Consider the following 25,056-nt stretch of genomic DNA (forward strand, 5'->3'; position numbering starts at 1 on the left):
AGTCAGCAAGAGCTTCCAGAAGAAGGGGAGTGATCTCCTAAGGTCTAATGGGTTAGGACTGACAAGAGGATGGTAAATTTGGGGATCAGGATGCTATGCTTCTAGAGACAGGGGAGAGGAGGCATATCAGCGATGTAGGGAGGAACCACCCAACAGAGAGTCCCCCTGCTTCTCTTCCCATTCTATAAGAGACAACTAGACACCGAAGGGTCTTCAATCCCTTCATTTCAACCGATGTAGATAGGCTCTTGCCCCAGAAGGTGTTTTTACACAGTACGCTCCAGCAGCTGAGTGGTTAAAAGAGAAACTGAGGCAGGCAGTCCTAGAAAGCTTCTCTGATTTTCTGTTATCACCCCATTCAGGCCAATGGAAACCTGTAATATGAGGCTTTATTTTTGTTTTTTATTCTTCCTCCCTCTCTTTCCATTACACACATCAGTGCAAACACAATTACACACACACACACACACACCACGGCATAAAAGGGACCTTTGCAAAAGCAGTTTTCTGGACCAGACTTAATGCTGCTTGGAGGGAGGGAAAGCAAAGCAGAGAAAAAGGCAGGAGATGCAATTCCTCCCCTTTAAGACTGCCTGGTTACCGTCCTGGGAAAGAAAACCCCTGCACTCCTCCCCTTTAATTCGGTTTATTGTGAAGGCACTGGAGCGGCTAACCCTCACAGACCTGTAGGAGCTGGAGTAGGAGCACCAGGAGCGCCATTCCTTCTGGGTCTCGGGTAAGATGAGTCTGATTCTTTTCTTGCTGTGGGGAGGTTTCCTGGCTTAGTGGGAGGCAGGTGGCGCCTAGAGATGTATGTGAAGAAACACTTTTGCAAGGAACTTGGGTATTTTGTTCATTTCAACCCCATTTCCAGTCTTGCCTGACTCCTGTGGTATCAAGGGTAAGTTGTAGCCGCCTTGGGAAATAAGTCTGAATGGGGGCCCGGTGGCACCTTCACATAGAGCCATCTGCTGTCACGTCAAGGCTGGCGTGACTGGGGACCGTTTGCACTTCTGAGCAGGGAGAGGGGAGCGAAATACCGGTGGCTGCCCCTCCTGCGATGCCCATCTGCAGGCTGCATTCTAGGGGCGATCCTCAGGGCTCGCAGACTGGGAGGGGCTGCCCCTCTCCAGAGCGGCAGGACCTCCAGCGTGCCTGCACCCCTAACTCCTGCCCGTCCTTCATCTCTTAATCTCTCTGACCCCATCTGGCAAGGAGCAATGCCCTTCTGCCTACCTCTCTGGGTTATTGGGAGGATTAAGAGAGCCGGTGGGCAAAAAGGGCAGTTTGTAAACAGCCTGTGGCTCTGTAACCCCCAGGAGAATGGACCAGTATCGGTCCCTCCCGGCAAGGGTCCCTGGACAGGCTCCAGCTCCACGGCCCTGCCTGGGCTGCCTTTGGATGCAAGACTCATTGCTGTCAGTCACAAGACCGCTCCTTCACCTTTCCCCGGTGCGTCCAGCTCCCTCCTGTCTTTAAACTTCCCCAGTTCTGCTGGCAGGTAAAGATGGCAAAAGGAGGTCTGGATTCTCCACCACCCCCATCGCACTGTGGCCCCTTCTCTCCACGTAACTTTGACGCACAAGCATTAACCCCGAGGCTCCCAGAGGCAGCTGCCCGGGCTCGCGCTGGTCTGGCGGCAGTGCACGGCTGGCCAGCTGCTTGCTCTGGGGCCGGATAAATTGATCATGAGGAAAGTCTCTGAGAAGGGTCAAAGAGTCAGGCAGGTTTCTCCTGGGGAAAGAGATGATCTTTCCCAGAGCAGAAGCCGGAAACAGTCCGGCTCCTGGCAGTCCTTTTGACCCAGGCTTAACCAGGGCCAAAGATGAGATCCGATAGGTCCATAACACAAAGTGCTTAGTAATACCTGATATGGGGACCGCAGTTATGGTTTTTAATGTGCCTTTAATCAGTTGTCTTTAGGACAAACCCACTGAGCTGGTGAGGCGAATAGTATTTCTCCCCTCCTATAGATGAGACCACAGTTACTCAGAGAGGCTTGCCAAGGGCTGCAGAGCAGGATATGGCTGGTCTCTATGAGCATTTGAACCCAAGACTTCTGACATCATCAGTGACCTTTCCGTGACACTACAGATAGCTAGAGTGTGTTGGGAGGTCTGAGTGGGGTGCGGGTGTGTGTGAACAGCACTGTTGAGAAAATCAGGGCAAAACTTTGGGAAAGAAGCCTGAGGTCAGAGCCAGGAGAAGCAGTGGTTGGCCTGGTCTCAGGGCCTTTCTCGGAGCATCCAAGTCACGTGTTCCAGGGGGACTCGGTCAGGTGCTGGGGTTGCAGGAAAGCCTCCTAAAGATGAAGCAAGGTAAGTGAAATCAAATAATCACCGCCAGGAAAGAGGCAACAGGTTTTGTGGTAGCGCTGGTAGACTGGGGTTTCCCAGTCCGGCTCTGCCATTTACTCCCTGATTTGGGGCATTTTTCTTACCGCTTCTGCCCATCAGTACCGCAGCCATGAAACGGTCCCCTAAAGGCGGCAGGCAGGCACGAGGGGAGGATGATGCAGGTGAAGCGCCCGCAGGATGCCCTGCCCAGCGCTCAGCCCGGACCGCCCTCCCCCCACCCTCCTCCTCAAGGCCTGGGAGCACTGGGGCCCCCGGAGAGGAGAGATCCCCGCGGGCAGCGGAGAGCCGCGCCCCGGCACCCTCTCCACGCTCACAAGCGCGCTCACGGCCAGAAATAACTGCCCCGCACAGCGCGTGCGGTGCCGGTGCCGGGCCGCCGGGTGAATGAGCTGCGGCATGAATGAGACGGGAGCGGCAGCGCGCGCCACTACAACCTCGGGCGCGTCCCCGCGGTCTCCGCCTGTGGGGCTGGGCCCAGTGCCGCTGTCCACGCGGGTCAGGCCCGTGTCCGGGGAGGCAGGGCTGGTCACGCAGGGCTTCGTGCGCGCCGCCCGCCTTCTGCGCCCCTCCCAGGGCTGAGCGTGCCTGGCGGGGCCTTCCCAGTCAGGAGCCCTGCACCTGCACAAAGGAGGCACCTCTTGCACGGTCTGGCTTAAGGGCAGCCTGCGGCAGGCACACAGTCAACACTTTTACCCTTGAAAACTCCTTAGAAGGGTGCCCCAGGGAGACCAGCATGACGCCGGTGAAGAAATGCTGGCAGGCGGTGTTTCCCAGGCTGGCGGCAGAACTCGCTCTCTTGGTTCAGTACCAGATGAAGTAGTTGGTTTGCATTTCAAGACCATGATGCATGAAAAAGTAGATATTTTTAAACATTTTAAAATCACAGTGAGATGCGTTGCCCACACTGTGAGGAGTACTTGGGAGCTGTGACGGGTTAGGGAGCAGTAGTTTCACATCCTCTGTTGCGTCTTGAGGTCTATTTAAAGTCTTATTTGTTTCCCTCTCTTTCTCCCCAGCACATGTGGTTTAATTCGTGCGCCCGTGATGTGGACCCACTACATAGCATCAGAGCAGTTGATTCTGTGCCCCCTGATGCACCAGGAATGCGGGGGGGGGGGGGGGGGATAGAGCAGGCATCCTTATTCCCATTCAGCAGAGGAGGAAACTGAGGCCCCCTGGGGTTAGGAGCACAGCAGGAATCAGCTGCACACCCTGCTCTCTCCAGGGACTCCTGTGTGTTGACCTCTCCACCACTAAATGAAGCCCTAGAGGGTGTTCATTTCTTTTATAACAGGCACACAATAAATCTTAAGCAACATGTGAATTCTGGCTTGTCACTCTAGCAGGAGGGATTTGCTTAAACTTAAATGTGGGTTTGAGCCTGAAATAAACTGCAGGAGGCCATTGTAAAACTTCCTTCCTCAGTGATTTTGTGAACCGAAACTGGCATGCAGTGCTGGCCTTTGAGACACAGGCCTGGTGGGGGTGCTGGAGTTGGAGGCCCTATTCTGGGGAGGTTCTGTCTGTCCAGAAGTCTCCAGGAGGCATTCAGATCCAGGGCCTGGGCTTGAGCCACAGCCAGTGAGGTGGGAATGGGTTGTGACGGCTCACACAGGCCCCGCTGTGTGCCTCTGACACCACGAGGAGAGCAGGGCTGTGACTGAGGGCAGCAGGCTGCTGGAAATTTCATGTGTTGCTCAAACCCATGGAGAATCACTAAGTATCAGAGATGGCCAGTCTCCCTGTTTTCCACAGTAGGCTCTGGGCAACCCTAGATCCCCTGGATGCTAGTGGGTGTTACCCAAGGAAAGAGCTCCACAGTCCAGTAAGTTAGGGGGGATGCCAGGTTAAACAGCACAAACCAAGTGTCTGTAAGAGTTGTCAGAGCATTTAATAAGCTGGCGTGGGCCATGAATCTCTAAGAAGGAGCAGCGAATCCGCTTTGCACACGGACAGTCTTCTGGGACTAAGATTTTGAAAAACAAACTTCAAGGAACCTTAATCTATTCCAATCTCCTCTTTTCTAAGGAGAAATGTGGCAGACCAGAGATGGACAGTGATCTGCCTGGGGCTGCACAGCTCCTCAGTACCAAGTCAAAACTGGGACAAGAACTTGAGCTCTTTCTAATGTCCCTCTCAATCCAAAGGATTGACGCCAAGTCCAATATAGGCCGGAGTCCAGGAAACTGGAGTTCAGGGCAAAAAAACATCCCAGCGTTAGCCTTTTAACCCTTTATAAGCAAGTGGTTTATATATTGCCATGACTCTGTGAGCCTCAGCCTGGAGGCACAGAGCACATTCTTATGAAAGATGATCCAACTGATAACCTCCCTCCCAAGACCCACAAGCCTCTCTGAGTCATGCTCCCAAGAAATGGAAAAGCCTGGAAGTAGACCACAAAGCAGTTTTAGGGTAGGCTGATTCTACTAAGATCAGTAAGAGAGCCAGACATGGTCCCTCAGGAAGGCTCAGAAGCCTGATTACCATGCCCTGAGTGATTTATACCTGCTTGCCCAGAAGCCCCAAGTGAGGGCATAAATCAAGGCACAGTGGCTCTTCCCATAGGTAGAGTTGAGAGCCATTATCTGTGGGCTGCAAGTGCTCCTCCAAGTTCTCCCCTTCCCTCCATTTCCTCTGGGTGGTTCCTGTCCAGTTTAGGGACCCTGCTGCGGGTTTGGGAAACATACACGGAATGGAATGGAATGGAATGGAATGGAATGGAATGGAATGGAATGGAATTCCTGGATTAAAACATGGTGCACCCAAGGCTCTCAGATATATTATCAGGAAGGGTGACTTTGAAGCTGTTCGTCCAGCTGATTCTTTTAATAAGCACTTCAGAGCAGCTGGGACTCCACATAGGAAACTTTCAGTGAAGAGGCTGTGTGGAGCATGGTGGGCAGGAGCGAGGGGCCGGAATGAGGCTCCAGGGCAGTGTGGGGTCATGAGGTGACCTGGCATCTTTGGGACATGGTGATGACAGTGAGGAGGACACTGAAGGTAGGCGTCATCTGCCTTAGAGTTCTGTGTGCTGCTAGTGCTGTTCCTGTAACCAAATGGAGCCCGGCAAGGAGAGAAGGACAGGGATCTGCCGTGGAAGAAGCACAAGAAGGGCACCTGCCTCCTGGGCTCTGGGCCTAAGCATCTGTCGGCAGCACCTCATAAACAGCCCGACTGGATGCCGCCACACATCACACAGCCTGTCCCCAGAAGCACAGAGAGGGTGGCGCTCAGAGGCTGCATCCCCCTCAGAGCTACCTGGCCTGCCCTTTAGGATGACTTTCCCTCCACAGTCTCCTCCCCAGCTGTGGAACTGTCCCCCAACAGAGCAGGAAGACCACCCCGGAAACTATGATGAGCACTGCCTAGGAGTCAGGTGCTGCACTAGGCCTCAGGGAGACAAGAAGATGGGCAAGGTTTGGTCCGCTTGGAGTTACTTTCTCCTGAGGACGTGACCTCAAACAAATAAGCAGGAGCATCTCAGATTGTCACTGGCTTTACAGAAGCAAGGGGCAGGCTCATGTGGAAGAGTGATTTGGGTGGGTAGAGGGGCTGACTCCAGATAGAATGGTCAGGGAAGGCCCTTCGAGTGTCCCAGGGAAGTGCTGTTGACTAAGAACCAGGCCCAGGCCCTGAGTGGTGCTGTTGGCAATGGAGACAAGGTGGTTCGGCTCTCTGTGGCCATGCGGCCCCGTCCTGCTGCAGTGGTCTAAACAGAGACTGACCTTGAGAACTTGAGAGAGGAGGCCCCAAGGCCTCTCTAGAGAGGTGTCTCTCTAGAGCCAAGTAAAGAGTCCATCCTTCACCACTTCCCTATTTTAAGTCCAACTCTCTGTCCCTGGCCTCTCCTCCTCGCTGAATCATTTAACACAGGCAGGCTGAGCTCTCTGGGCTCAGTACTAGGCACTAGGGATTCCGGGTGAGTAGCACAGGGCGCCTGCAGCACTCACAGGGGAGGGAAACTCAGACATCCACCGACAACCTACAACTGACCGCTGCACAGCTTTGGCCCCAGGCAGAGAGCCACGTGCACGTTCTTTTGAGAAATGTCCGCGTTTTGTCCAGTGGGGAACGAAGGAGTGTTATCTCCACACCTCAAAGATGGCCCCATGAATAAGGTCTTCTCTTTGGCCGGGAGTGATTTCTGCAGAATGTCCTCGAGGGCCTTGCCCTGTTGAGGAGTGGAGGTCACAGGCGCCAACACCCACGGCGTCTCCTGAGCTACACCTGTGAAATCAGCGGTAACGCGGCTCTTCCTGCGCTTTGAAGCCCAGTGGAAGGAGAGAGGTGGGAGTACTTTGGGAACAATGACAGCAATCTTGGGGCTGCAAGCTGCTCGGAATGTGTTTTCTTTTCCTCTGAAAGAACCTAGATTACAGGAGTCATGGGAGCAGGGGGAGGACTTTGACAGAAACAGGATGCAGAAACACTGTGGGCCGCCCCTCTGAGAGCCCATGGTTAGACCTCCACCGTGCTTGGCGTGGGGCCTGGGGACCTCTCTGAGGTCAGGGAGGGGCGGGAATGACTGGGGGTTTCAGATCCGGGCCCCCGAGTTCTCCACGTTGTTCTGAAGATGGAGCTAAATTGTTGGTACTGAGTGTATGGGAGGAGGGGTGGGCGGGAAAGATGTTTTCTTATAGCCTAGCTTAGCTAAGAATACTATGTTTTTAAGCTATTTAAGAGAGATGGGAGAGAAGGAACAGTGAGTACAGAGCTGCTAATGAGGTGGTCGTGCCTTCAGGAGAGCAGCCCGTCATTCCATGGGGCTCCAGCAGGGGGAGTAATGAGCACCCAGAGGATGGTCCCCAAGCTGGAAAGAAGAGTCTTGGTTGGGTCCTTACCTGGAAAAGCGTCATCTGCAGCCCTGCCAGTCTGTAGGGGGAAGAGAGACAGAGTGGGAGAAACAGTGGGACACAGACTGACCCCGTTGATTTGACTTCTTTTAATGTCCACCCCTATGCTCCGATCCCCTACATTCTTCAAGACTTCCTGCTGCAATGTGTACGCTAATAAGCACTCGGTCCAAGAGCAGATGCCAGCCGCACTGATAAGTGGAAGTTGCCAGATTTGGGCTAAGAATCTGCAGAATGGTGTCTGGCTAAAGATAGCCCTTGATTCCAGTATTTCGTCTTCCCCAAAGCAGTCTGCCAGCCATGGTTCATTTATCTCTGCCTTGTGGACTATGCCCTCCAAATCAGGGCTCAGGCTGCCGTGGCCTTGCTGGCAGGTCCTCCTCTGGCTGGTCCTGGGTCACTATGTCCCTCTGGGCCACCACCCTCCCAGGGGAGCAAATTCCACAAACGGGCTTGAAGAGACAAGCACAAAATGCCAGGGTTGCACTGGAACATACCAAATGCTAAGGAATTCGCAACTTTTCTCACGTTTTTCATAATATCCACCACCAGTTAGTATACAGTGAGGTTGCAAGTTTACACACAATATGGAAGTGAACAAAGAGAATAGAGCATCTTCATCTCCTATAAAATCTTTCTCATTAAGTCCTACCCTCACCAGGCAGCAGAAAAGGGAAATGGAGAACTTTAAATTTGAACTCGATCGTTATAGCACCTCAGGTTCCACAGAGTCTCACTGAGCTAACTCAGTTTCTTCCAGGAGAACACACAGCCTTGAGATGGCTTCTCCTCCTCTTGCTCTACTTCAAGGGGGCATTTTATGTTATAAGGTGCTTACTAGACTTGGTTGTAGATAGAGGAGAAGGGGACCTCAGATCCCTATTGTCTGGGAGTTCACCCAAGGATGACTGCTGGCCTCAGGTGTGGCTGGTCCCATCTGGGCTGCGGTACATCCTGCTGACACCCTCCACTAAAAGCCCAGCTCCCAGCCACTTGCTTTCTCCTGAGAAGCCCTGATCAATGCTGTCTTCTTTTGGACCCCAGGGAACAGGCCCTCTAACAGCTCTGTGTCCCCTCACCAGGGCCCTGGGCAGAAGTGAGATGATAAATGTTTCAGGACAGAGTTTAAGGATGAGTGGGGGAGAAGCCTGATTGTGGCATTTACTCCCACTGTAGCCAATTTCAAGCTGACACTTGACACAGAGCTGGGGAGACCCACATACTGAGCTACCGTGCTCTGGAACCAGCAGGCTCCAGCCCCCCACAGGCCCTGGGGAACTTCCGGAATCGTGCAGGTCAAGCCACCCCATCTCACTCACTTCCTCCCTCTAGGCCTGCCCGGTGATTACATCCTGCCCTGTTCAGTGTGGTTGCAATCCGAGTCCCTCCCTTGCTTATGGCTTCCCCCCAGCAGGGTCCTGAGAAGCCACCCGTCTGTGTCACCAACCTCCCCCATTCCTGGATGGGTGAAACCAAAGGTGTGTGCACCCCTTTCCCCCATCTCCTTCCCAGGATCCACTCGGACCAAAACTGTCAGTCTGTCTCCACCTGTTCCTGCCCAGCAAGGCCCTTACTCAAGTCATGTTCCTCTTATGCACAGGGGCTTACACCTCACACTTGTGTCTGAATGCAGAAGTGGTTTCCCTCTATCCCTTAGAACCTACTTATGTCATGAGTCCTCCAGACGGGGGTTACATAGACTCCGTATCCCCCCAAAATTATCTCTATCACAATCGTACAGTACACAGGAGGCAATGTGCTGAGTCTCTATGTCCACTATTTCATTTACCCTGCACCATGACCATAGAGGGCTCTGTCCCCATTTTACAGATGAGTTAATAGACTCGAAAAGGTCAATAACTCGCCTATGGCCATTCAAGTGGCAACTAGCCACAGCAGAATTTGAACTCAGGTTGAATCTGCTCTTTACCCAATGCTAAATTTTGGAGGCACAAACCTCTTTGTGTGAGGCTATCAGAAGACCATGGATTCTGCAGGCATTTGTTTATTTGTTGTTTGATGGGGAAGGAAGGGCGTGGCCTAAGAGGTGCATTCGTTGGACATATTTTCCTACTTCTTAGGTCCAAGGAGAATGGGGAAAGGGTGTTGGTAGAAATGTTCCCCCACCCCTCCCAGACACGCAGTGTCAGCCTGTAGTAGAGGCTGTTAGGGCAGAGAGGGCCCAAAGGGACAGAGATTCCCCCCAACCCACCCAACCAACCCCAAGAACATGTTTCTGTCGAGTATTCACTGACTCACTAAGGGCACCACTCCCCCATCCTCCTACCAGAAACAGGACAGCTAGCCTAGACCCCTCTCACCCTCTGTGGGCACATCGCCTGATCTCGTATAATCAGAACCCCAGAATGTATCCTGAGCCCCCTTCTCTCCCTCACTGCCAGCATGATCTAAGCCACCGCCATTTCTCTCCTGCACATCTGTCCCCCACCCGTTTTCCATGTTCCATGGGTCCCGCCCCATTCTCCTCCGAGCAGCTGGAGTCAGCTCTGAAACATCAGGGGTGTACCTTCCATGTTTTGTGGTCTCCGTAGAAGAAAATCCAGTATCTTTAGCAGAGTCGCTAAGGCCTTCTGTGGTCTGTCCCCTGCCTCCTTCCCTTGCCCACTCACCACCCAAGTCATGCAGAGCACACCCGGCTCCAGCCACACTGTCCCTCCCGTCCGCTCGGGTTCTGTTCCTACCCCCCCCCCCCCCACGCTGACCTCCTGTATTTCACTCCATCTGCCAAAATGCTCCCTCACACACACTCCGTCCTTGGCAGGCTCCTGCACGCACTTCCGATCCCAGCTTAAATATGACCAACTATAGGCTCTTCCATGACTTTATCTAAAGGTGACCATCCCCATTTTCCCCTCTTACAAACCTAGCTTCTATTCTTCCACGGTTTTCCCACACTCCATCACTGCACGTGGGGTACTTCCCTTGCTCATTGCATGCCCCCTGGAGCCTGCCGGTCCCAAGACAGAACCATCATTGGTACGTGGCCGGCACCCGGCGCATCACAGCTGCTGACTCGGGTGAATGAATATGGCAATTCTGGAACCCCGATACAAAGAGGACAAGATTCAGTTCCGACTTTAATGAATAGCTGTTTCTCCAGCCCTGTACTAATGTTGTGGGAGTTTGGGAGGAAACGATGCTCGTTCGTTGAATGATGCCTTTCATTTAGCCCAGAACACATAGGAGAGAGGTAGCAGTAAGCATCACTGGGGAGGTGGGAGAACGGATACAACAGGTGGGAACAGAAGGGACGTCGGGCTGATTCCAGGGTTTGAATCAACACGTTGGTATCTCCTGGAAACACAGGAAACAGCTCGCTCAGATCCCCCCAAGGTGGATATTCGTGTACTAATCCACATGTGTGTGCGTTATTGCCCTTAACAACATACGTACGAAGTGGACTTTGCACCACTTAACTCTCACCTCCTCGAGTGTTCAGCGAGTACAGTGGGCGGGCAGTAGACGTGCAACACATTTGTTTTGGTCATTTTAGATTTTTTTTTAAGAAAGCGCACCCAGTGCGGGGTTGGGGGCAACTCGGGGCTCGATCCCAGGGTCCTGAGATCATGACCTGAGTCAAAGGCAGACATGTAACCCACTGAGCCACCCAGGCACCCCTGTTGTAGTAATTTTAAAAAGCAACTGGAGAGAACAGTGTTATTTTTGCCCATTATCCAAGTTTTGCTCCTAATCCTTCGTTCTAGTTATTACGTGAAAGATGTGTTTTCTATTCTTTTTGCCATGTTCTCATCCTGTCTGAGACATTAGCTGATCAGACCTTTTCTCCCCTTCCTCAAAGCTTCCCCCAAAGCTTCAACTCTGGAGGCGATGGGTCGAAAGGAAGACGATGACTGCAGCTCCTGGAAGAAACAGACCACGAACATCCGGAAAACCTTCATCTTCATGGAAGTGCTGGGATCGTGAGTCCCGGGGCTGAGAGATGGGGCTGTGCACTGGGTAGGGGTGGGGGGAGACTGGAAAGAATTGTTCTGGGTCAGCAGCTGCTGACAAGTTGGGACTGAGGCTGCTGGGACATCATCTCAGTTGCTCGGAAGGACTAGGTAGGTAGAGTAGAGGAAGCTACCGTGGTTTCATACCAGCCCTTTCCCTAGGCTCTCTGCCCTGGCCCACCCCCAGGGACCCTGCTTCTAGGTCTGGGACAACCTGTGGCTTCTTGCCCTAGCAGCAGGAAAGAAGCATTCTGGAGCCCTTCCAGAGATTCAGTGGCCCTAGGACTTTCCTGGGCCTCCTCCTCCAGCTTCTTTATTTCTCCTGGCAGCAAGCAGGTCAGCCAACCCCACGGTCTGCTGTAGACAGAGAAGGGGCTTCTGGAGCCCAGAGAGCTGACGGGACACACGCCGGAGTCCGCTCCCCACCACCATCCTCTCTGCTCTGTATTTAAGTGCCATGTTGGAAAAATAAAATCACGCCGTAGTCCAAACTCCTACCAGCCTCTGGAGTGTCTGCGCCTGCCCCTTGACAACGATTACACGGCTGGAGGAACAGAGACAGCCTGTCTGGAGCTGACTATCCGCTCAGTCCTGCCTCTCCTCCCGGGGGGGGGCGCAGGCTCTGACGCAGGCTGCCAACGGCTCCAGGCCCCCGGCTCCGTAGCCTCAGGACCCCAGCTGGCCAGCTAATTAGCCTGGGCTAATTGGGCCCCAGGAAGTGAGGGGCAGTGAGTAGGCTGTCCACTCAAGCAAGCTTTCCCTTGAGCCAATTCGGGCTAAGTTTAGCTCCCTCTGCCTTGGCCAGGAGTCAGTGACCTCGGGCAGTGACAGCTGCCCACACTCTCACTGAGACGCAGAGGAGCCAGGCCCGGCCCCAAGACAAGACCCCCCAGAGCTCTCCCTGCTCGGGCAAGTGTCGGGGTCTGAGCCCCCCAGGAAGATCTCAGCGCTGGTGCGGGTCATCACAGTGCTGGCCCTCCATCAAGGACCCTTGCCAAGACGGGGGTGGCTAGAGGGGACTTTTGGCAGGAGAGAGGGATAAGACTCATGTGTGAATCAGAAATGATTTGCTAAGAATCCCAAAAACCAAGAGAAGGAAGGGAAGATGCCCAGGTTGACAGGTGCTTATTCATGGTCTGCTCAGATGCGGGCTGTGGGACTGGCCAAAGCCAGACACTTGCTGCTCTCGTGGAGCTCAACCACAGAGATCGTAAACCTGGAGGGACAGCAGTGTCACCGGGGGAGCTTAGCTTTCTAACTTGCAACTGTGAAAATATCTAAGTTAAAAAAAAAAGTAAGCGAAATAATAGTACCTGAACCACCAATATACTCACCATCTCAATTCAACAATTGCTGACATTTCATTCTATTTGTTTTACATATGCACGTCACACACAAACACACACACACACACACACACACACACACTGACTTCCCTGAACAACTTGTAAACAGTTGCAAACATCATGACATGTCACCTTGAAATCCTTCTGTCTGCGTCTCCTAAAAATAAAGGCATTTTCTTCTATATGCACAATGGTATTGCCACACTCAAGAGAGTTAATCATAATTCCCTAGTAGCATTTTAGCTTATGTAGGTCCCCCCAACCCACAAAAAAATACAGATTCCCAGTCCCAGACCTACCGCCCTGGGATTTGGGGAAGGGGACAGGGGCAGGACAGGGCAGCCAGGAATCTCTATTTTACATGCTTTCAGTTGCTCTAACCTACCCAGCCCTGCCCTGATATGGGGAACTGAGGGGACAAGACAGGGGGCAGGTGACAGCTGCTGCAGCAGTTGAAAAAAAGCTAAAGAGTAGACACCCTGCAGCACCCAGGAGGGGGCCAGGCCACCCCAGGCTGCAGACCCCATGTCGTCACTAAGGGGAGGTGCCGAGTGGAAGGGAGCAGTGGGCAGAGCAGACCCCCCTGAGCACGATGCCCCAGAATCTCAGGACAAAGCCTCCTTCTCTGTAGCGCTCAGCTGGAACAACCCACCAGGGAGAGAAGGCTTTTGCTACTCTGCCCCGAGGTCACCCACAGTTCCAGGGCCCTAAGGGAGGGAGACTGGGCAGAGCTAGTCTGTAGCAGGGAGAATGTCACCAGCTGCCGGCCCTCCTCCTTCCACTGGCAGGAAGAGGCTTTTCTCCTCGGGCCTCCGTCACCTCTCCCAGCAAGAGGGGAGAGCTCCTCAGAGCAGGAAAGGCAGACCAGGTTCTACGGCAGTAAAGCATTCCTGGCTCTAGAGGTTCTACCTGTCTTGCCTTCTGACCCCAGCAACCCTAACTGCTCAAAACTAGCTCCCCGCTCCTTCTGCTCCGCAGTCTGACCAACAGCACAATTAAGTCTTGTAATTGTTCTCCCCTGCCCCACCACCTGGGCCACATGCAACACACACACAGACACTCACACACTCTCTCACTCGCACTATACAAAGCAGCCGAGGCAGAAGGGCAGTAGCACCATTTCGAATTGCCACGACACTGCACAACTCCAGGCAGCGCCGTTCGCACACACTGCAATAGAAATGACACCCCCAGGAAGGCCTCAATTTGATCTCATTCCACAAGAGGACCCAGGGTGGGTATCAGCTTTGAAATGGGGGGCCACCTGTATGTACAGGTGGAAGGGGGGACTCTGAAAGTGGGTCCCGGAAAGTCACAGCTGGCAGGAACCTTGAAGGCTGTGTGGTTCACTTCTCTCCTTTCACACTAGGGCAAGTGGGATCTGCAGATGAGTAGAACACACAGTTAGTCCCAGGCCAGACTTCTCCCACACCCAGCCTTCCAGGCTTCCATCCAGCCATCCACCACGCATTTCTTTAGCATTTTCCGTATGTGATCCGGCAGAGGACCGGGTTCTGCACATTCATGACTCTTCCCCTTGTTCCCTGTCTCATAGTTCACAAATGGTGCTGGGCCCCCAGTAGCCCCATCCCGCCCTGCTTTCCTGTGCCTCCGTGCTAGTCCCTCTCACCCCCCTGAGATAGCCCTTCCAGCTCTTCACTGGGCTGACTCCCATTCACCCTTTAAAATTGGGTTCAGGGTGCTCTGAAGCTCAAAGGCCGGGAATTAATTACGTGCTTCTTAGCTATTCCAAGCAACCACATTGTACACACGAGGAAAAAAAGTGCCCTTGTTTCCAGCTTGCTATCCGCTGGGGAGAAGTGTTGTGATAATGATTGTATGAAGATGTGCAGTGGTTCCAAGGTGACCGGCATCCGCTGATAGCAGAGCTGAGCAGAGACCCTGCCTGCAGTGTTCATTGTCTGTGGTCTCCCCACACCCCTACTTCTCCGTACGTGTCCATCTCACACACCAGACTCTGCGCTAGACTGATACTCAGCCGAGGGCTAGCGCAGAGGGTCTGTCAGCGGAAAAAGCATTCACTGAGTGCTTAATTACAACTTTCACATCAAATGTTAATGGCTCATTTGTCTGTGTTCCTCATTTGTCTACAGGCCTCTTAAGACCAGAAACACTTACCTTTTTATCTCCAGTGTCTGACTCAGTAGGTGCTCAATAAATCTTGATTGAAGGGATGAGTGAAGGAATGAATGACTGGATAGAGGAAGCTCTGAAGGCTCTGATTAACTCAGTTGAGTGCAGCTGGGGGAAACAGGAAGCTCAGACCCAGGAAACACCAAGTATTTTCTAATGCAGATTCTCAAAGTCCTTGCACAAGCTTCACTGCTATTGGGCCTCCATTCTAGAATCCCCAGATGGCCTGGGAGAGGATGGTTCAGCTGTTTCCTCCCTTACACGCTATGGCCTCTTGTCACTACCAGGTGTCCTCCCTAATGGTATTCAAATAATAATAGTAATAACAATAATAGTGTCTGACACATGCAGTATAACAGCCGTCAGCAAGGCTTTTAAGCACTTTACATATGTTAATTCATTTAATCTTCTAAACAACCCTGTGAATCAGCTACTATTGACACTCCCCCTTTTCAGATCAAGAAACTGGGTTTATAGAAGTTAAGTGACTTGTCACCCGCAAAGCTGAGGTCCTCACTTACAGGCACTTGGGCTCCAGCACCCACTGCTAACTAACTACAGCTCCAGCTCCAGCCTGGTCTCGGAGGTCCCTTTAAAAAAAAAAAAAAAAAAAAAAGGCTGTTCTTTGGAATCCTACCCTGTGTTTCCATTGGATTCCAGCCTCTCCATCTTCAGGAAACCTGCCCGGAGCTGCTGGGGTCCTGTCTTTCTCTCTCACAGATCCTACTGAATGAGAGGGTGCTCAGCTCCCCTTAGGATCTGATAATGAGTTCAGGGTAATGATCACCTTCGAAAACAGAGATTGGAGTTTTTTTCCATCCCTGCCTGAGCCCTGTCCCCAGTGCTACCTCCTGCTGCCTTTCCAGTGTGCCACACTCCACCGTGCTGGAACAAGCAAAGTAAATTGGCTCTGCAGTGGCCCCTCTTTAATGGTTCGGCCAGATGGAAATTTCTCCATAACCAAAGCCGAGTCCCTGGGAGTCCTTCGCAAATTATAGGATCAGGAAATAGCACCCGGCTAGTCTCTGTGTCTGTAGTAGAAACTTTTCCTTCTGGAAAGAAAGGACCCAGGGCTTGTCAGATAGGCTCTGCCCTCCATACAGCTCCTCAGGTCCCCACAGTAACAATGGAAACTAATTACCAGCCACGCCGTCTTTCATCTACCCCTTGGTTTTGCTTCCGACAGTGTTCCCAAGCCAGCCAGTTCTAATTATTTCTTGGTGTCTTCTACTTAGAGGAGCTTTTTCAGAAGTTTTCCTGGTGAAGCAAAGGCTGACGGGGAAGCTCTTTGCCCTGAAGTGCATCAAGAAGTCACCTGCCTTCCGGGACAGCAGTCTGGAGAACGAGATTGCCGTGTTGAAAAAGTGAGTGGGTCCTAGGATTGGCCGGGTACAACTGTGGGATCACAACATTTCCTTCACAAATTACCTTCGAGAAGGACTGAAGCTGATTTCCACACCTAAAGGCTTTGCTTTCTTTCATCGCTTTGATGGGTCCGTTTGATCAGTCGGCTAAGCTTAGCCAGACAGGTGTCTTGGCTGATTTTGGGGGGGAGGGGCGGGCATGGTGGGAAAGGCGTAAGGCAAATTGATCAGCAAACCAGCTGGCGCCAGACCTGGTTTGTGCATGTACACCAGAGAGTAATTAGCTGGAAGGCACAAAAATCAATTGAGGGCCAATACCAAGAAGAATCAGTAATTAAGGAAGCAGAATAAGATTTGGAAATTAGCCTGGATTGTACTAAAGCAAATGTAGGTTCAGCACCCAACCGTCATGACAGAGGCCACACTAACAAACCATCAAATGGTAACAGCAGGACCCATATATAAAGCCTTGTGGTACCCCGTGGTGTGCCAAAAGTGTATTGGGCATCAGGAGCACAAGAATAAGGTCGCTAAAATCCCTTACCTTCAGGAGCTCACATTTTCTGGGCACGGACAGAAGTGCCCATAACAAACTCTAATCCTACTGAGCATGAGCCAGTGGTAGCAGAAGACAAAGTCTAGAGAAGACAGGTTTTACCTACATTCTTTCTTTTTTAATGAGGATGGGTTATTAGGTACATTTTCAAAGAAAATAAACCTTGATAGATGAGTAGAGTTTGATGGAGACAGAAGAGGCAATGCAGAAAGGGAACTCAGGCTGAGGGTAATATAAACTTTAACATAGAACTGTAAAAACACAGAGGACGTTAAGGAAGAGTCAGTGTTGGGACCCCCTGAGCTTAGAGTGAAGACCATCAAGGAGCAGGAGATGGAATCAAATGAGACCTGATGATGAAGGGTCTTGGGTACCATGATAAAGAGTGCTGACTCTATTCTGTGGGCAAAGAAAAGTCATCAAAGAATTTTAAGGAAAGGCTCACATGATCAGATTTATACTTTAGAGCCATTCCTCTTAAGGATGGTGGAACATGGATTTGATTAGCGCTTAGAGGATGGGAGACCAATTCTAACACATCCTCAATAATCTCAGCAAAGGATGAGGATACAAGCGAGGGTAATAGCAAGATCATGTGGTAGCAGGAAGACTGGATTCAAGAAAGAGAAGTGACTGGGTTCAGGTAGACCAGTAAGAGTATAAAAGAGAAAAGTATTAAAAATGATATAGGTGGCTCAGTTGGTTAAGTGTCTGCTTCTTGATTTTGGCAGATCATAGTCTCCTGGGTTGTGGGATTGAGCCCCATGTTGGGCTCTATACTTGGCATGGAGTCCACTTGAGCGTCTCTCCCTCTGTCCCTCCTACCCCTGCTTGCTCTCTCTCTCTCTCTCAAAGAAATAAGTCTATTTTTTAAAAAATGAAGCTGAGATTGAGCAATTCAGTGGATAGTGATATCATTGCTTGGGAAAGGAAACCAAAAGGAGGTATAGGCTTGGAGGAAATAGGACATTTGCTGGAATATATTGAATCTATGTATTCCCCAGTCACTACAGGGAGGGTGCTGGGGATACCAGTTTGGGCTCCAGGGAGATTAGAGCCGAGACAGATTGTGAACTCATTGAGAGCAAGGACTATGGTCGTCCTGCTTACCCCTGCTTTTATTAGCGTCCCTAACAGCACAGGTGCCCCGCCGGTATCTGTTTGTAATGAACCATTGATAAACTATGTTAGCATTGTCAGCAAGTGAATGTGGCTGAATGCATCAGGTAACCACTGTAACAGGTCTGTATTTTTAGAAATTAAACTTAAACATGATAGCTTTTTATTACGTGTTTGCTATTCCCCAGGCACTGTGCTTAGCAGTTTACATGCATTCTCTCTTTTAATCCTGATATAACCCTATGAGAGAGATGGACTTTACAGGCCAAAAAGTGGGCTTTAGAATATTTGAGAAAGCCAGCCAAAGTCACCCAGTTCCTGAGTATATCAGCTAGATCCACACTCAAGCCCACGTGACCTTAGAGTCCAAGTTCTTCACGTGTGTGCTGCACGGCCATGAGTTAAACTTCCTAGAAATCTTCCTCCTGGGGCGCCTCGGTGGCTTAGTCATTAAGCATCTGCCTTCGGCTCAGGTCATGATCCCAGGGTCCTGGGATCGAGCCCCACATAGGGCTCCCTGCTCAGTGGGGAACCTGCTTCTCCCTCTCCTACTCCTCCTGCTTGTGTTCCTCTCTTGCTGTGCCTTTCTCTGTCAAATAAATGAATAAATTCTTTTAAAAAAAGAAAAAGAAAAAGAAACGTTCCTCCTGGAAAGGCATGCATAGAATTGCTGCCTACGAGGCCAAGCCTGCCCCAGTTAATATGATTATTCTGCTTGCCTTAGCCCCTGAGTAATCCCAGGCAGAGAGAACCTAGAGCAAATTTTCCCGAACACAGTGTTACTGATATAGTAGCCGAGATAATTCTTTACTGGGTTGGGGGGCTACTCTGTGTGCATTGTAAGATGTTTACCAGCATTCCCACCTCTACCCACTAGATGCCAGTTAGCACTACCCTCCTCCCCAGTCACAACCACAAAAATGTCTCTAGATATTGCCAAATGTCTCCGGGGAACAAAAGAGCCCCTGCTTGAGAATTACTGATCCACAACATCCCACAGAACTGACCCCAGAAATCAGCACCTTCCTTGCTCCTCACAATATTCCGGAATAATAATTTTGCAAAACTCCTTCCATGGTCACTCATGAGGAGGCTTAGCTAACCTGATTCTCTTCTGTTGCAATCCACTTTCTTCAAGGATGTTTCTGAAGGAGATCTGATACCCATTTTGTAAAATAATTTCGTTGGGGTGTGTTCGTAGCCTTCTTCAGTTCTTTTAACTTTCTCTTTTGGTAAAGCCTGAAGAGATTTCTGGGGAAGTGACAAAATGTTGGTTCCCTGAAGGCAGGATGATCAATTATCCATTCAAAAATATGGATTGAATACAACCCTGGGATCTTTTCTCTAGGATTTCTTTGCGACTGCTTTTTTATTAGGAAGGATGCATGAGGATCTGCTCTTCCTAAACGTTGTCATCAGAAGTCTCTAGCAGAAATAAACGTCCGGTGGGCTGGGTGTCCATTCCTTGTCTGACCCACCTACACCACATACCACTCACCATGAGCCTTACTTGTCCCCCCAGGATCAAGCATGAAAATATCGTGACCCTAGAGGACATCTACGAGAGCACCACTCACTACTACCTGGTCATGCAGCTGTAAGTGAAAGGTGACCCACTTCCTCCACAGGTGTCTTGGGGGCCTGGGAGGCCTAGAGGTGGTGAGGGGAGTGTGGGGATGCAACAGATAAGACCAAAAATTAGCTAAAGAAGCTCTCAAATGCCAAGAGTTCTCTCAGGCTAAGTATGCTTCTGGTCACAAACATGTTCTGTGTGGACTGAGGGGTAAATCTAGGACTGATGATTGAAACAGTCTATACCAGTACAGCCTTACCAGTTGTTTAAAAATATTTTCTACAAGTCAGTGCATAGCTTTGACTCCATCTCATTCATTTTCCCCTGCTGTCCCAGCCACACCCGTCAGACTTTCTGGACCTTCCCACAACCCCACAGCAGAAGGGATAATACCTACCATGGCTCAAGTCCATTTTGACCAGTCTGTCTGTGTCCATCACCCTGAATATTAAATGTCTTAATGCCGGGGCACCTGGGTGGCTCAGTCAGCTAAGTGGGCAACTCTTTTTTTTTTTTTTTTTTTTTTTGACAGAGAGAGATCACAAGTAGAGAGGCAGGCAGAGAGAGAGAGAGAGAGAGAGGGAAGCAGGCTCCCTGCTGAGCAGAGAGCCCGATGCGGGACTCGATCCCAGGACCCGGAGATCATGACCTGAGCCGAAGGCAGTGGCTTAACCCACTGAGCCACCCAGGCGCCCCTGGGCAACTCTTAATTTCCGCTCAGGTCATGTTCTCAGGGTTCTGGGATCAGGCCCCTCATTGGTCTTCATGCTCAGCGGGGAGTCTGTTTGAGGATTCTCTCTCTACCTTTCCCTCTGCTCCTCCCCCTGCTTGCTCATGCTTTCTCTCTCTCTCCCTAATAAATAAATCTTTAAAAAAGAAATAAAAATAAATGTCTTAATGCCACCAGGGTAAAATTACTGTGGGATTAGAAACCATAGGTACCTAGATTTCAATTTGATATTTAAAGAAAAGACCTTCTCGAAAGAGATCCACCCAACATTAAAACAAGCTGTGACCGTGTGTGTGTCCATCTGTGGGACAGAGATGGCACCTCACTAGAAAAGTCTGCACATCCCCGTCACGTATAACTAGGAGTTCTGCCTGAGAGTGAACGCTATAGGCATTGGTTGGTGCTTCTGAGGGCTCCGCCTTGGACTCAGAGAAACTTCTATTTATAAAGTACAAACACACACACACATACATACACACACACACACACACCCCACTCTGCAATCTCTGTAGCTAGATGCAGTATTTTTGACCAACAGGCTGATTCCTCAGATACTCAAATGAGCTAACTCAGGCCTAAGCAGCCTATTAACTCCTCAGCTCACCTGAGGCGCAGTTGACTAGAGGGAGCACGTGGTCAAGGGAGTGGGGGGATGACGGGGAGGCAGAACAGCACTAACAAGTGAGCAGGGACCATGTGGCACCTTAATGAGGCCAGTTCAACAGGATTAGCCCACACTGAGACAGTAGGGGAGGCAGGAAAGCAGGCAGATTGAGCTGTCCCCAAAGAGTGGCAAAGCCAACGGGAGTACCAGCGCTAGGACCCAGGCTGCTCCAAGTCAGCAATTCCTCCTTGTGCATAAAGACTACCTTTTCCCTGGGCCTCTAGCTCCTGTGGCAGAGCCAAGAGCTTTTGACAAAAACAAAAGGAGTAGGGTGGTGTGCCTTTTGATTAAAGAAATTCTCCTTCCTCTTTACCGCTTGGTCCTATCACACGCGCCTGTCCGTAGCCAGTGTCCTGGGACAATGAGAAGGGGCCAGGCCTGTGACAGAACTGGAAGCCCTGGTTCATGGTTGATGTAGGCTAAAATGTTTGCCCTGGAGAGGGCCTCAGCTGCCTTCACATACTGGAAACGATTCACGTGAAAGGATGGTATTCTTTTTTTTTTTTTTTAATTTTTTATTTATTTATTTGACAGACAGAGATCACAAGCAGGCAGAGAGAGAAGGGGAGGCAGGCAGAGAGAGAAGGGGAGGCAGGCAGAGAGAGAGGGGGAAGCAGGCTTCCCACCGAGCAGAGAGCCCGATGCGGGGTTTGATCCCATGACCCCGGGATCATGACCTGAGCAGAAGGCAGAAGCTTAACCCACTGAGCCACTCAGGGGCCCCGAAAGGATGGTATTCTCGTTCTGTGTGGCCCCATGGGTGGACGTGGTGTCCCCAGGTAGAAACTGCAAGGAGTGGGTTCCATCATAATATAGAGAAATATTGGGATGGTGGTGAAAGATAAAGCAGTCTTTCCTAGGAGGTAGTGAGTGGTTTCCCTCTGAGGGTTCCACTATGGACTACAGAACTTCTTGGCAAAAGTAGTGTAGATGGCATTCAAGAGACAGGGGGCAGACTGCATCTTAAAGCCCTGAGTCCTAAGATGCCATACCACGAGAGTCTCCCACACTGAGCTACAGTTCCGTCCATGATTCTGGTTTAGGTAGCCCAGCTTTCCACAATGAGGAAAGAAATCCCGACACAAGCACAGCTGGTCTCCTTTGTACACTGTCTCTGTCTGTTGGCCTGATTTCAGTCTCATCTCTCCTTCTCATCATGATTCCCTGGGTCCTAAGCCAGGAAAGTAGGCAGCTAAGAATGTGTCCACAAAGGGATTATGGGCTACTTGCTTGACTCTAACCAGGAGCATTTTGCATTTTAAGGAAGGGTCCAGGGAGAGGGCAATGGTTGGCCCAAAGAAATGATTCCCTCCTGATATTATTCCAGCATCCAAAGGAGTTATTCTCAGACTAAAGTAGACCTCCCTGCCCAGGCCATGGGTACCTGCCTCTTCCACCACAGCTGTGTCTTCATGGCTACAGAGCAAACACACTTATGTCCCTTTGACCTGAAATAAGACCTGGATTCCTGCGCTTGCCTCTATGCCCACAGTGTTTCTGGCGGGGAACTCTTTGACCGGATCCTGGAGCGGGGTGTCTACACAGAGAAGGATGCCAGCCTGGTGATCCAGCAGGTCTTGTCAGCAGTGAAATACCTCCACGAGAATGGCATCGTTCACAGAGACTTAAAGGTGCCAAAGTGGGAGACCTCAGTGGGACACAGAGAATGACCCTTTAGGAAGCTTGCTTGGGTCATGGGCAGCCTAAGCCACGTAAAATGAGAGGGAAGGAGCAGTAGATTCCTAAGGTCCCTTCTGCCCTCAGATTCCTTAAACAAAACTTAAATGACTGAGCAATCATTGTTAACTTTTATCTCAGCCTTTTCCTGAACTTTCCATGGGGCCTCACCCTAGTAGGATACCAAGATAATCCACATGTTTCTTGAACCTAGCCACAGTCAAAATCAAATGTAAGAAATACTTAATGGGGGGGGGGGGGGTCGTCAACGTTGCACCAAGCATGTACTAGACTTTAGAGAAATCAGAGACAATTAACCATGGTTTGTTCCCCTCAAGAAACAGTCTTAGGGTAGTTAGGGATGCGGGGAGGGTGGGCATAGTACCTTAATGGCTATAAAGCTGACCAACATGAGGGCCATGAGCAAAATACAGAGTGCTTGGATATGGAGTAGGGGGCTGTAGGTAGGAGGAAGGAGGAAAGAACTGGGGGAGATGAGCCTGACCTTGAAGTCAGGAGCCCAGAGCACAGCTTCCTAAGAAATTATATATCAGGAGAGGAAAAAGAAATCTGCATTTCAGATGATTATATCCTACGTTGCATGATATCGCTCTTCTCCCACAGCCTGAAAACCTGCTGTACCTAACCCCTGAAGAGAACTCTAAGATCATGATCACAGACTTTGGTCTGTCCAAGATGGAACAGAGTGGAGTCATGTCCACTGCCTGTGGGACCCCAGGCTATGTGGGTGAGTCTGGGAGGAGGAGGAGTTGAGAGTTGACCAGTTGGCTGTGTTCAACCTCATGGATATTATTTCATGGGGAGGGGTGGTTATTGGGAGACAGGGTTCAACTTCAAATGCAATCCAAGTAGAGCATTATCTATGAGGTTTAGGGTAGATCATGTATCTCTGAAACTACCCTCCCTGCTCCCAAACCCTGCATCCTAAAGACATCTCTAAAAGACAGCCTACCCCTGAGCCATCCCACAGCCCCTGCCTATACTTAGCTCTCATTTTTGCAGACAGACATCCTGCTTTGTCTTTCTGGCTAGATGAGGGGCAGAGACAAGAGCATAAAACCAGAGATGGTTAGATTGCCAAGAGGTTGACACTAGGCACCCCTTTTCCTTTCTCCCATGCCCAGAAGAGACCTCAGTGCCCCAGTTGTTAGTATCCTGGAGGAATAGTGTTGAGTTCAAAGCTGAGGAACCCAGGCGTGCTCCCCCAAACATATTCCCTAAGAAACTGGTAGAGATGGGGCCTCCTCCCTAAACAGGAGGCTTTGAAGGTCCCCAAAAAAGTAAAAGCCAGCAAGTTACCAGATGAAGACATTCCTGAGATCCATGGAGAGAAAACCAATACTCAGAGCATCCCCTCCTGCCTACTTCCCTCTTAGCCACTCATCACCTGGTTGAGGATGGCACACAGAAAGGTGACCTCTAGCTTAACAGAGGAAATACCTACTCTCACCCTCAAAGAGAGGTCAGTCAGTAGGTGTTGAGTCCCACCGAGTACAAAGCCCTGGTATCTGGGATGAATTCAGAAGGTAACTCTCTACTCTCCCAGTCAGGGGAAGACATGGCTTGTTTTCTCGTGGAGCTCTTGATCTGATACAGCAGAAGTTACCTGAGATGGATGGGACAGTTATCACTTCCCTCTAAGTGCTCCTCATTTGATGTGGAAGACTGTCTCTTCCCTTAGGGAGATCCCAGCCTAGTGGGAGAGACTGCCCCTACTTCACATATGTCCCCGTCTGAACAGAGACACACAGCCCCAGCCCTGGGACACACTATCTGCATGGGGAGACAAAGACCTGCCTTCAGAGAGTTCTCAGTCTGATGGAAGAGATGTAGCCCCGGTCTGATGTAAGAGTCATAGGTCCTGTCATGAGAACCTTCCAGGCTGACGGAGGAAGATTCAGGATGATGGGAGAGCCCCAGTCCCTGCCCTGGGAAAAAGTTTTCATTCTTACAGAAACACTACCATCCCAGGGGCTTCCTAGTCCACTTCTCTAATCCTCTTCCCCACCTCTGACCCCCACCCCTCAGCCCTCTCTTCTTGTTCCATCCCTGACTCTACCTTTGGTTTCCTGCAGCTCCGGAAGTGTTGGCCCAGAAACCCTACAGCAAGGCTGTGGATTGCTGGTCCATTGGCGTCATCACTTACATATTGTGAGTAGAAGCTGGCATTGGCTCAGTTCCTGGGAAATCTCAGAACGGCTCATCCTTTTTCTCCCCTCCCCTATCTTAGCTCCTCAAGCAACATCCACCTCCAAAGCGTGTGCATGTACACATGTGCATACACACACACACACACACACACACACACACACACACACTTACATGCACACAGCTCCAAAGGTTTCCGTCCTGGTCTCCACCAGGTTATTACAACAGAGCTCAGTGTGAACCCACTGTTCAGCCATATGGTTCTGCCTCTTCCTGCACACCACCCCCATTTACTCTCTATAACTGTGGTGAGTCCTGCTCTATGGAACAAGCAGTGAAGAAAGGAAAGGCCAAGCCAAGCTTAGAAGCCAAGTGGGCACAATGTTCCCATCTCAGATTTCTCTCTGGGCAAGTCTGCCCAAAGCAAAGTGATGGCCTGAATGAACCGGGACATAGTTCCTGTCCACATAGTCTTGGCCTCTCCTTTCCAGACCTATTCATCACCCTCCCCCACCATCCCTCC

The 25,056-nt window shown here is 50.9% G+C and overlaps 1 protein-coding gene across 2 annotated transcripts in view; it reads left to right on the plus strand.

Annotated features, from left to right (window-relative positions):
- Positions 1–636: 636 nt before the first annotated feature.
- CAMK1G (calcium/calmodulin dependent protein kinase IG) overlaps positions 637–25,056 on the plus strand; it is a 29,735-nt gene continuing 5,315 nt past the window's right edge. Inside the window, exons 1-7 of one of the 2 annotated variants that reach the window (XM_045983376.1) lie at positions 637–736; positions 11,031–11,151; positions 15,917–16,045; positions 19,243–19,317; positions 22,180–22,318; positions 22,989–23,112; positions 24,461–24,536. In XM_045983376.1, coding sequence (XP_045839332.1) covers positions 11,060–11,151; positions 15,917–16,045; positions 19,243–19,317; positions 22,180–22,318; positions 22,989–23,112; positions 24,461–24,536 — 635 coding nt within the window. In that variant the 5' untranslated portion in view covers positions 637–736; positions 11,031–11,059. Of the gene's footprint in view, positions 737–2,176; positions 2,319–11,030; positions 11,152–15,916; positions 16,046–19,242; positions 19,318–22,179; positions 22,319–22,988; positions 23,113–24,460; positions 24,537–25,056 lie in introns of those variants that run through there. The other variant, XM_045983375.1, reaches the window with a different exon arrangement.

This window comes from Meles meles, chromosome 17, assembly GCF_922984935.1.
Source record: "Meles meles chromosome 17, mMelMel3.1 paternal haplotype, whole genome shotgun sequence".
In the NCBI taxonomy this organism is placed as follows: Eukaryota; Metazoa; Chordata; class Mammalia; order Carnivora; family Mustelidae; genus Meles; species Meles meles.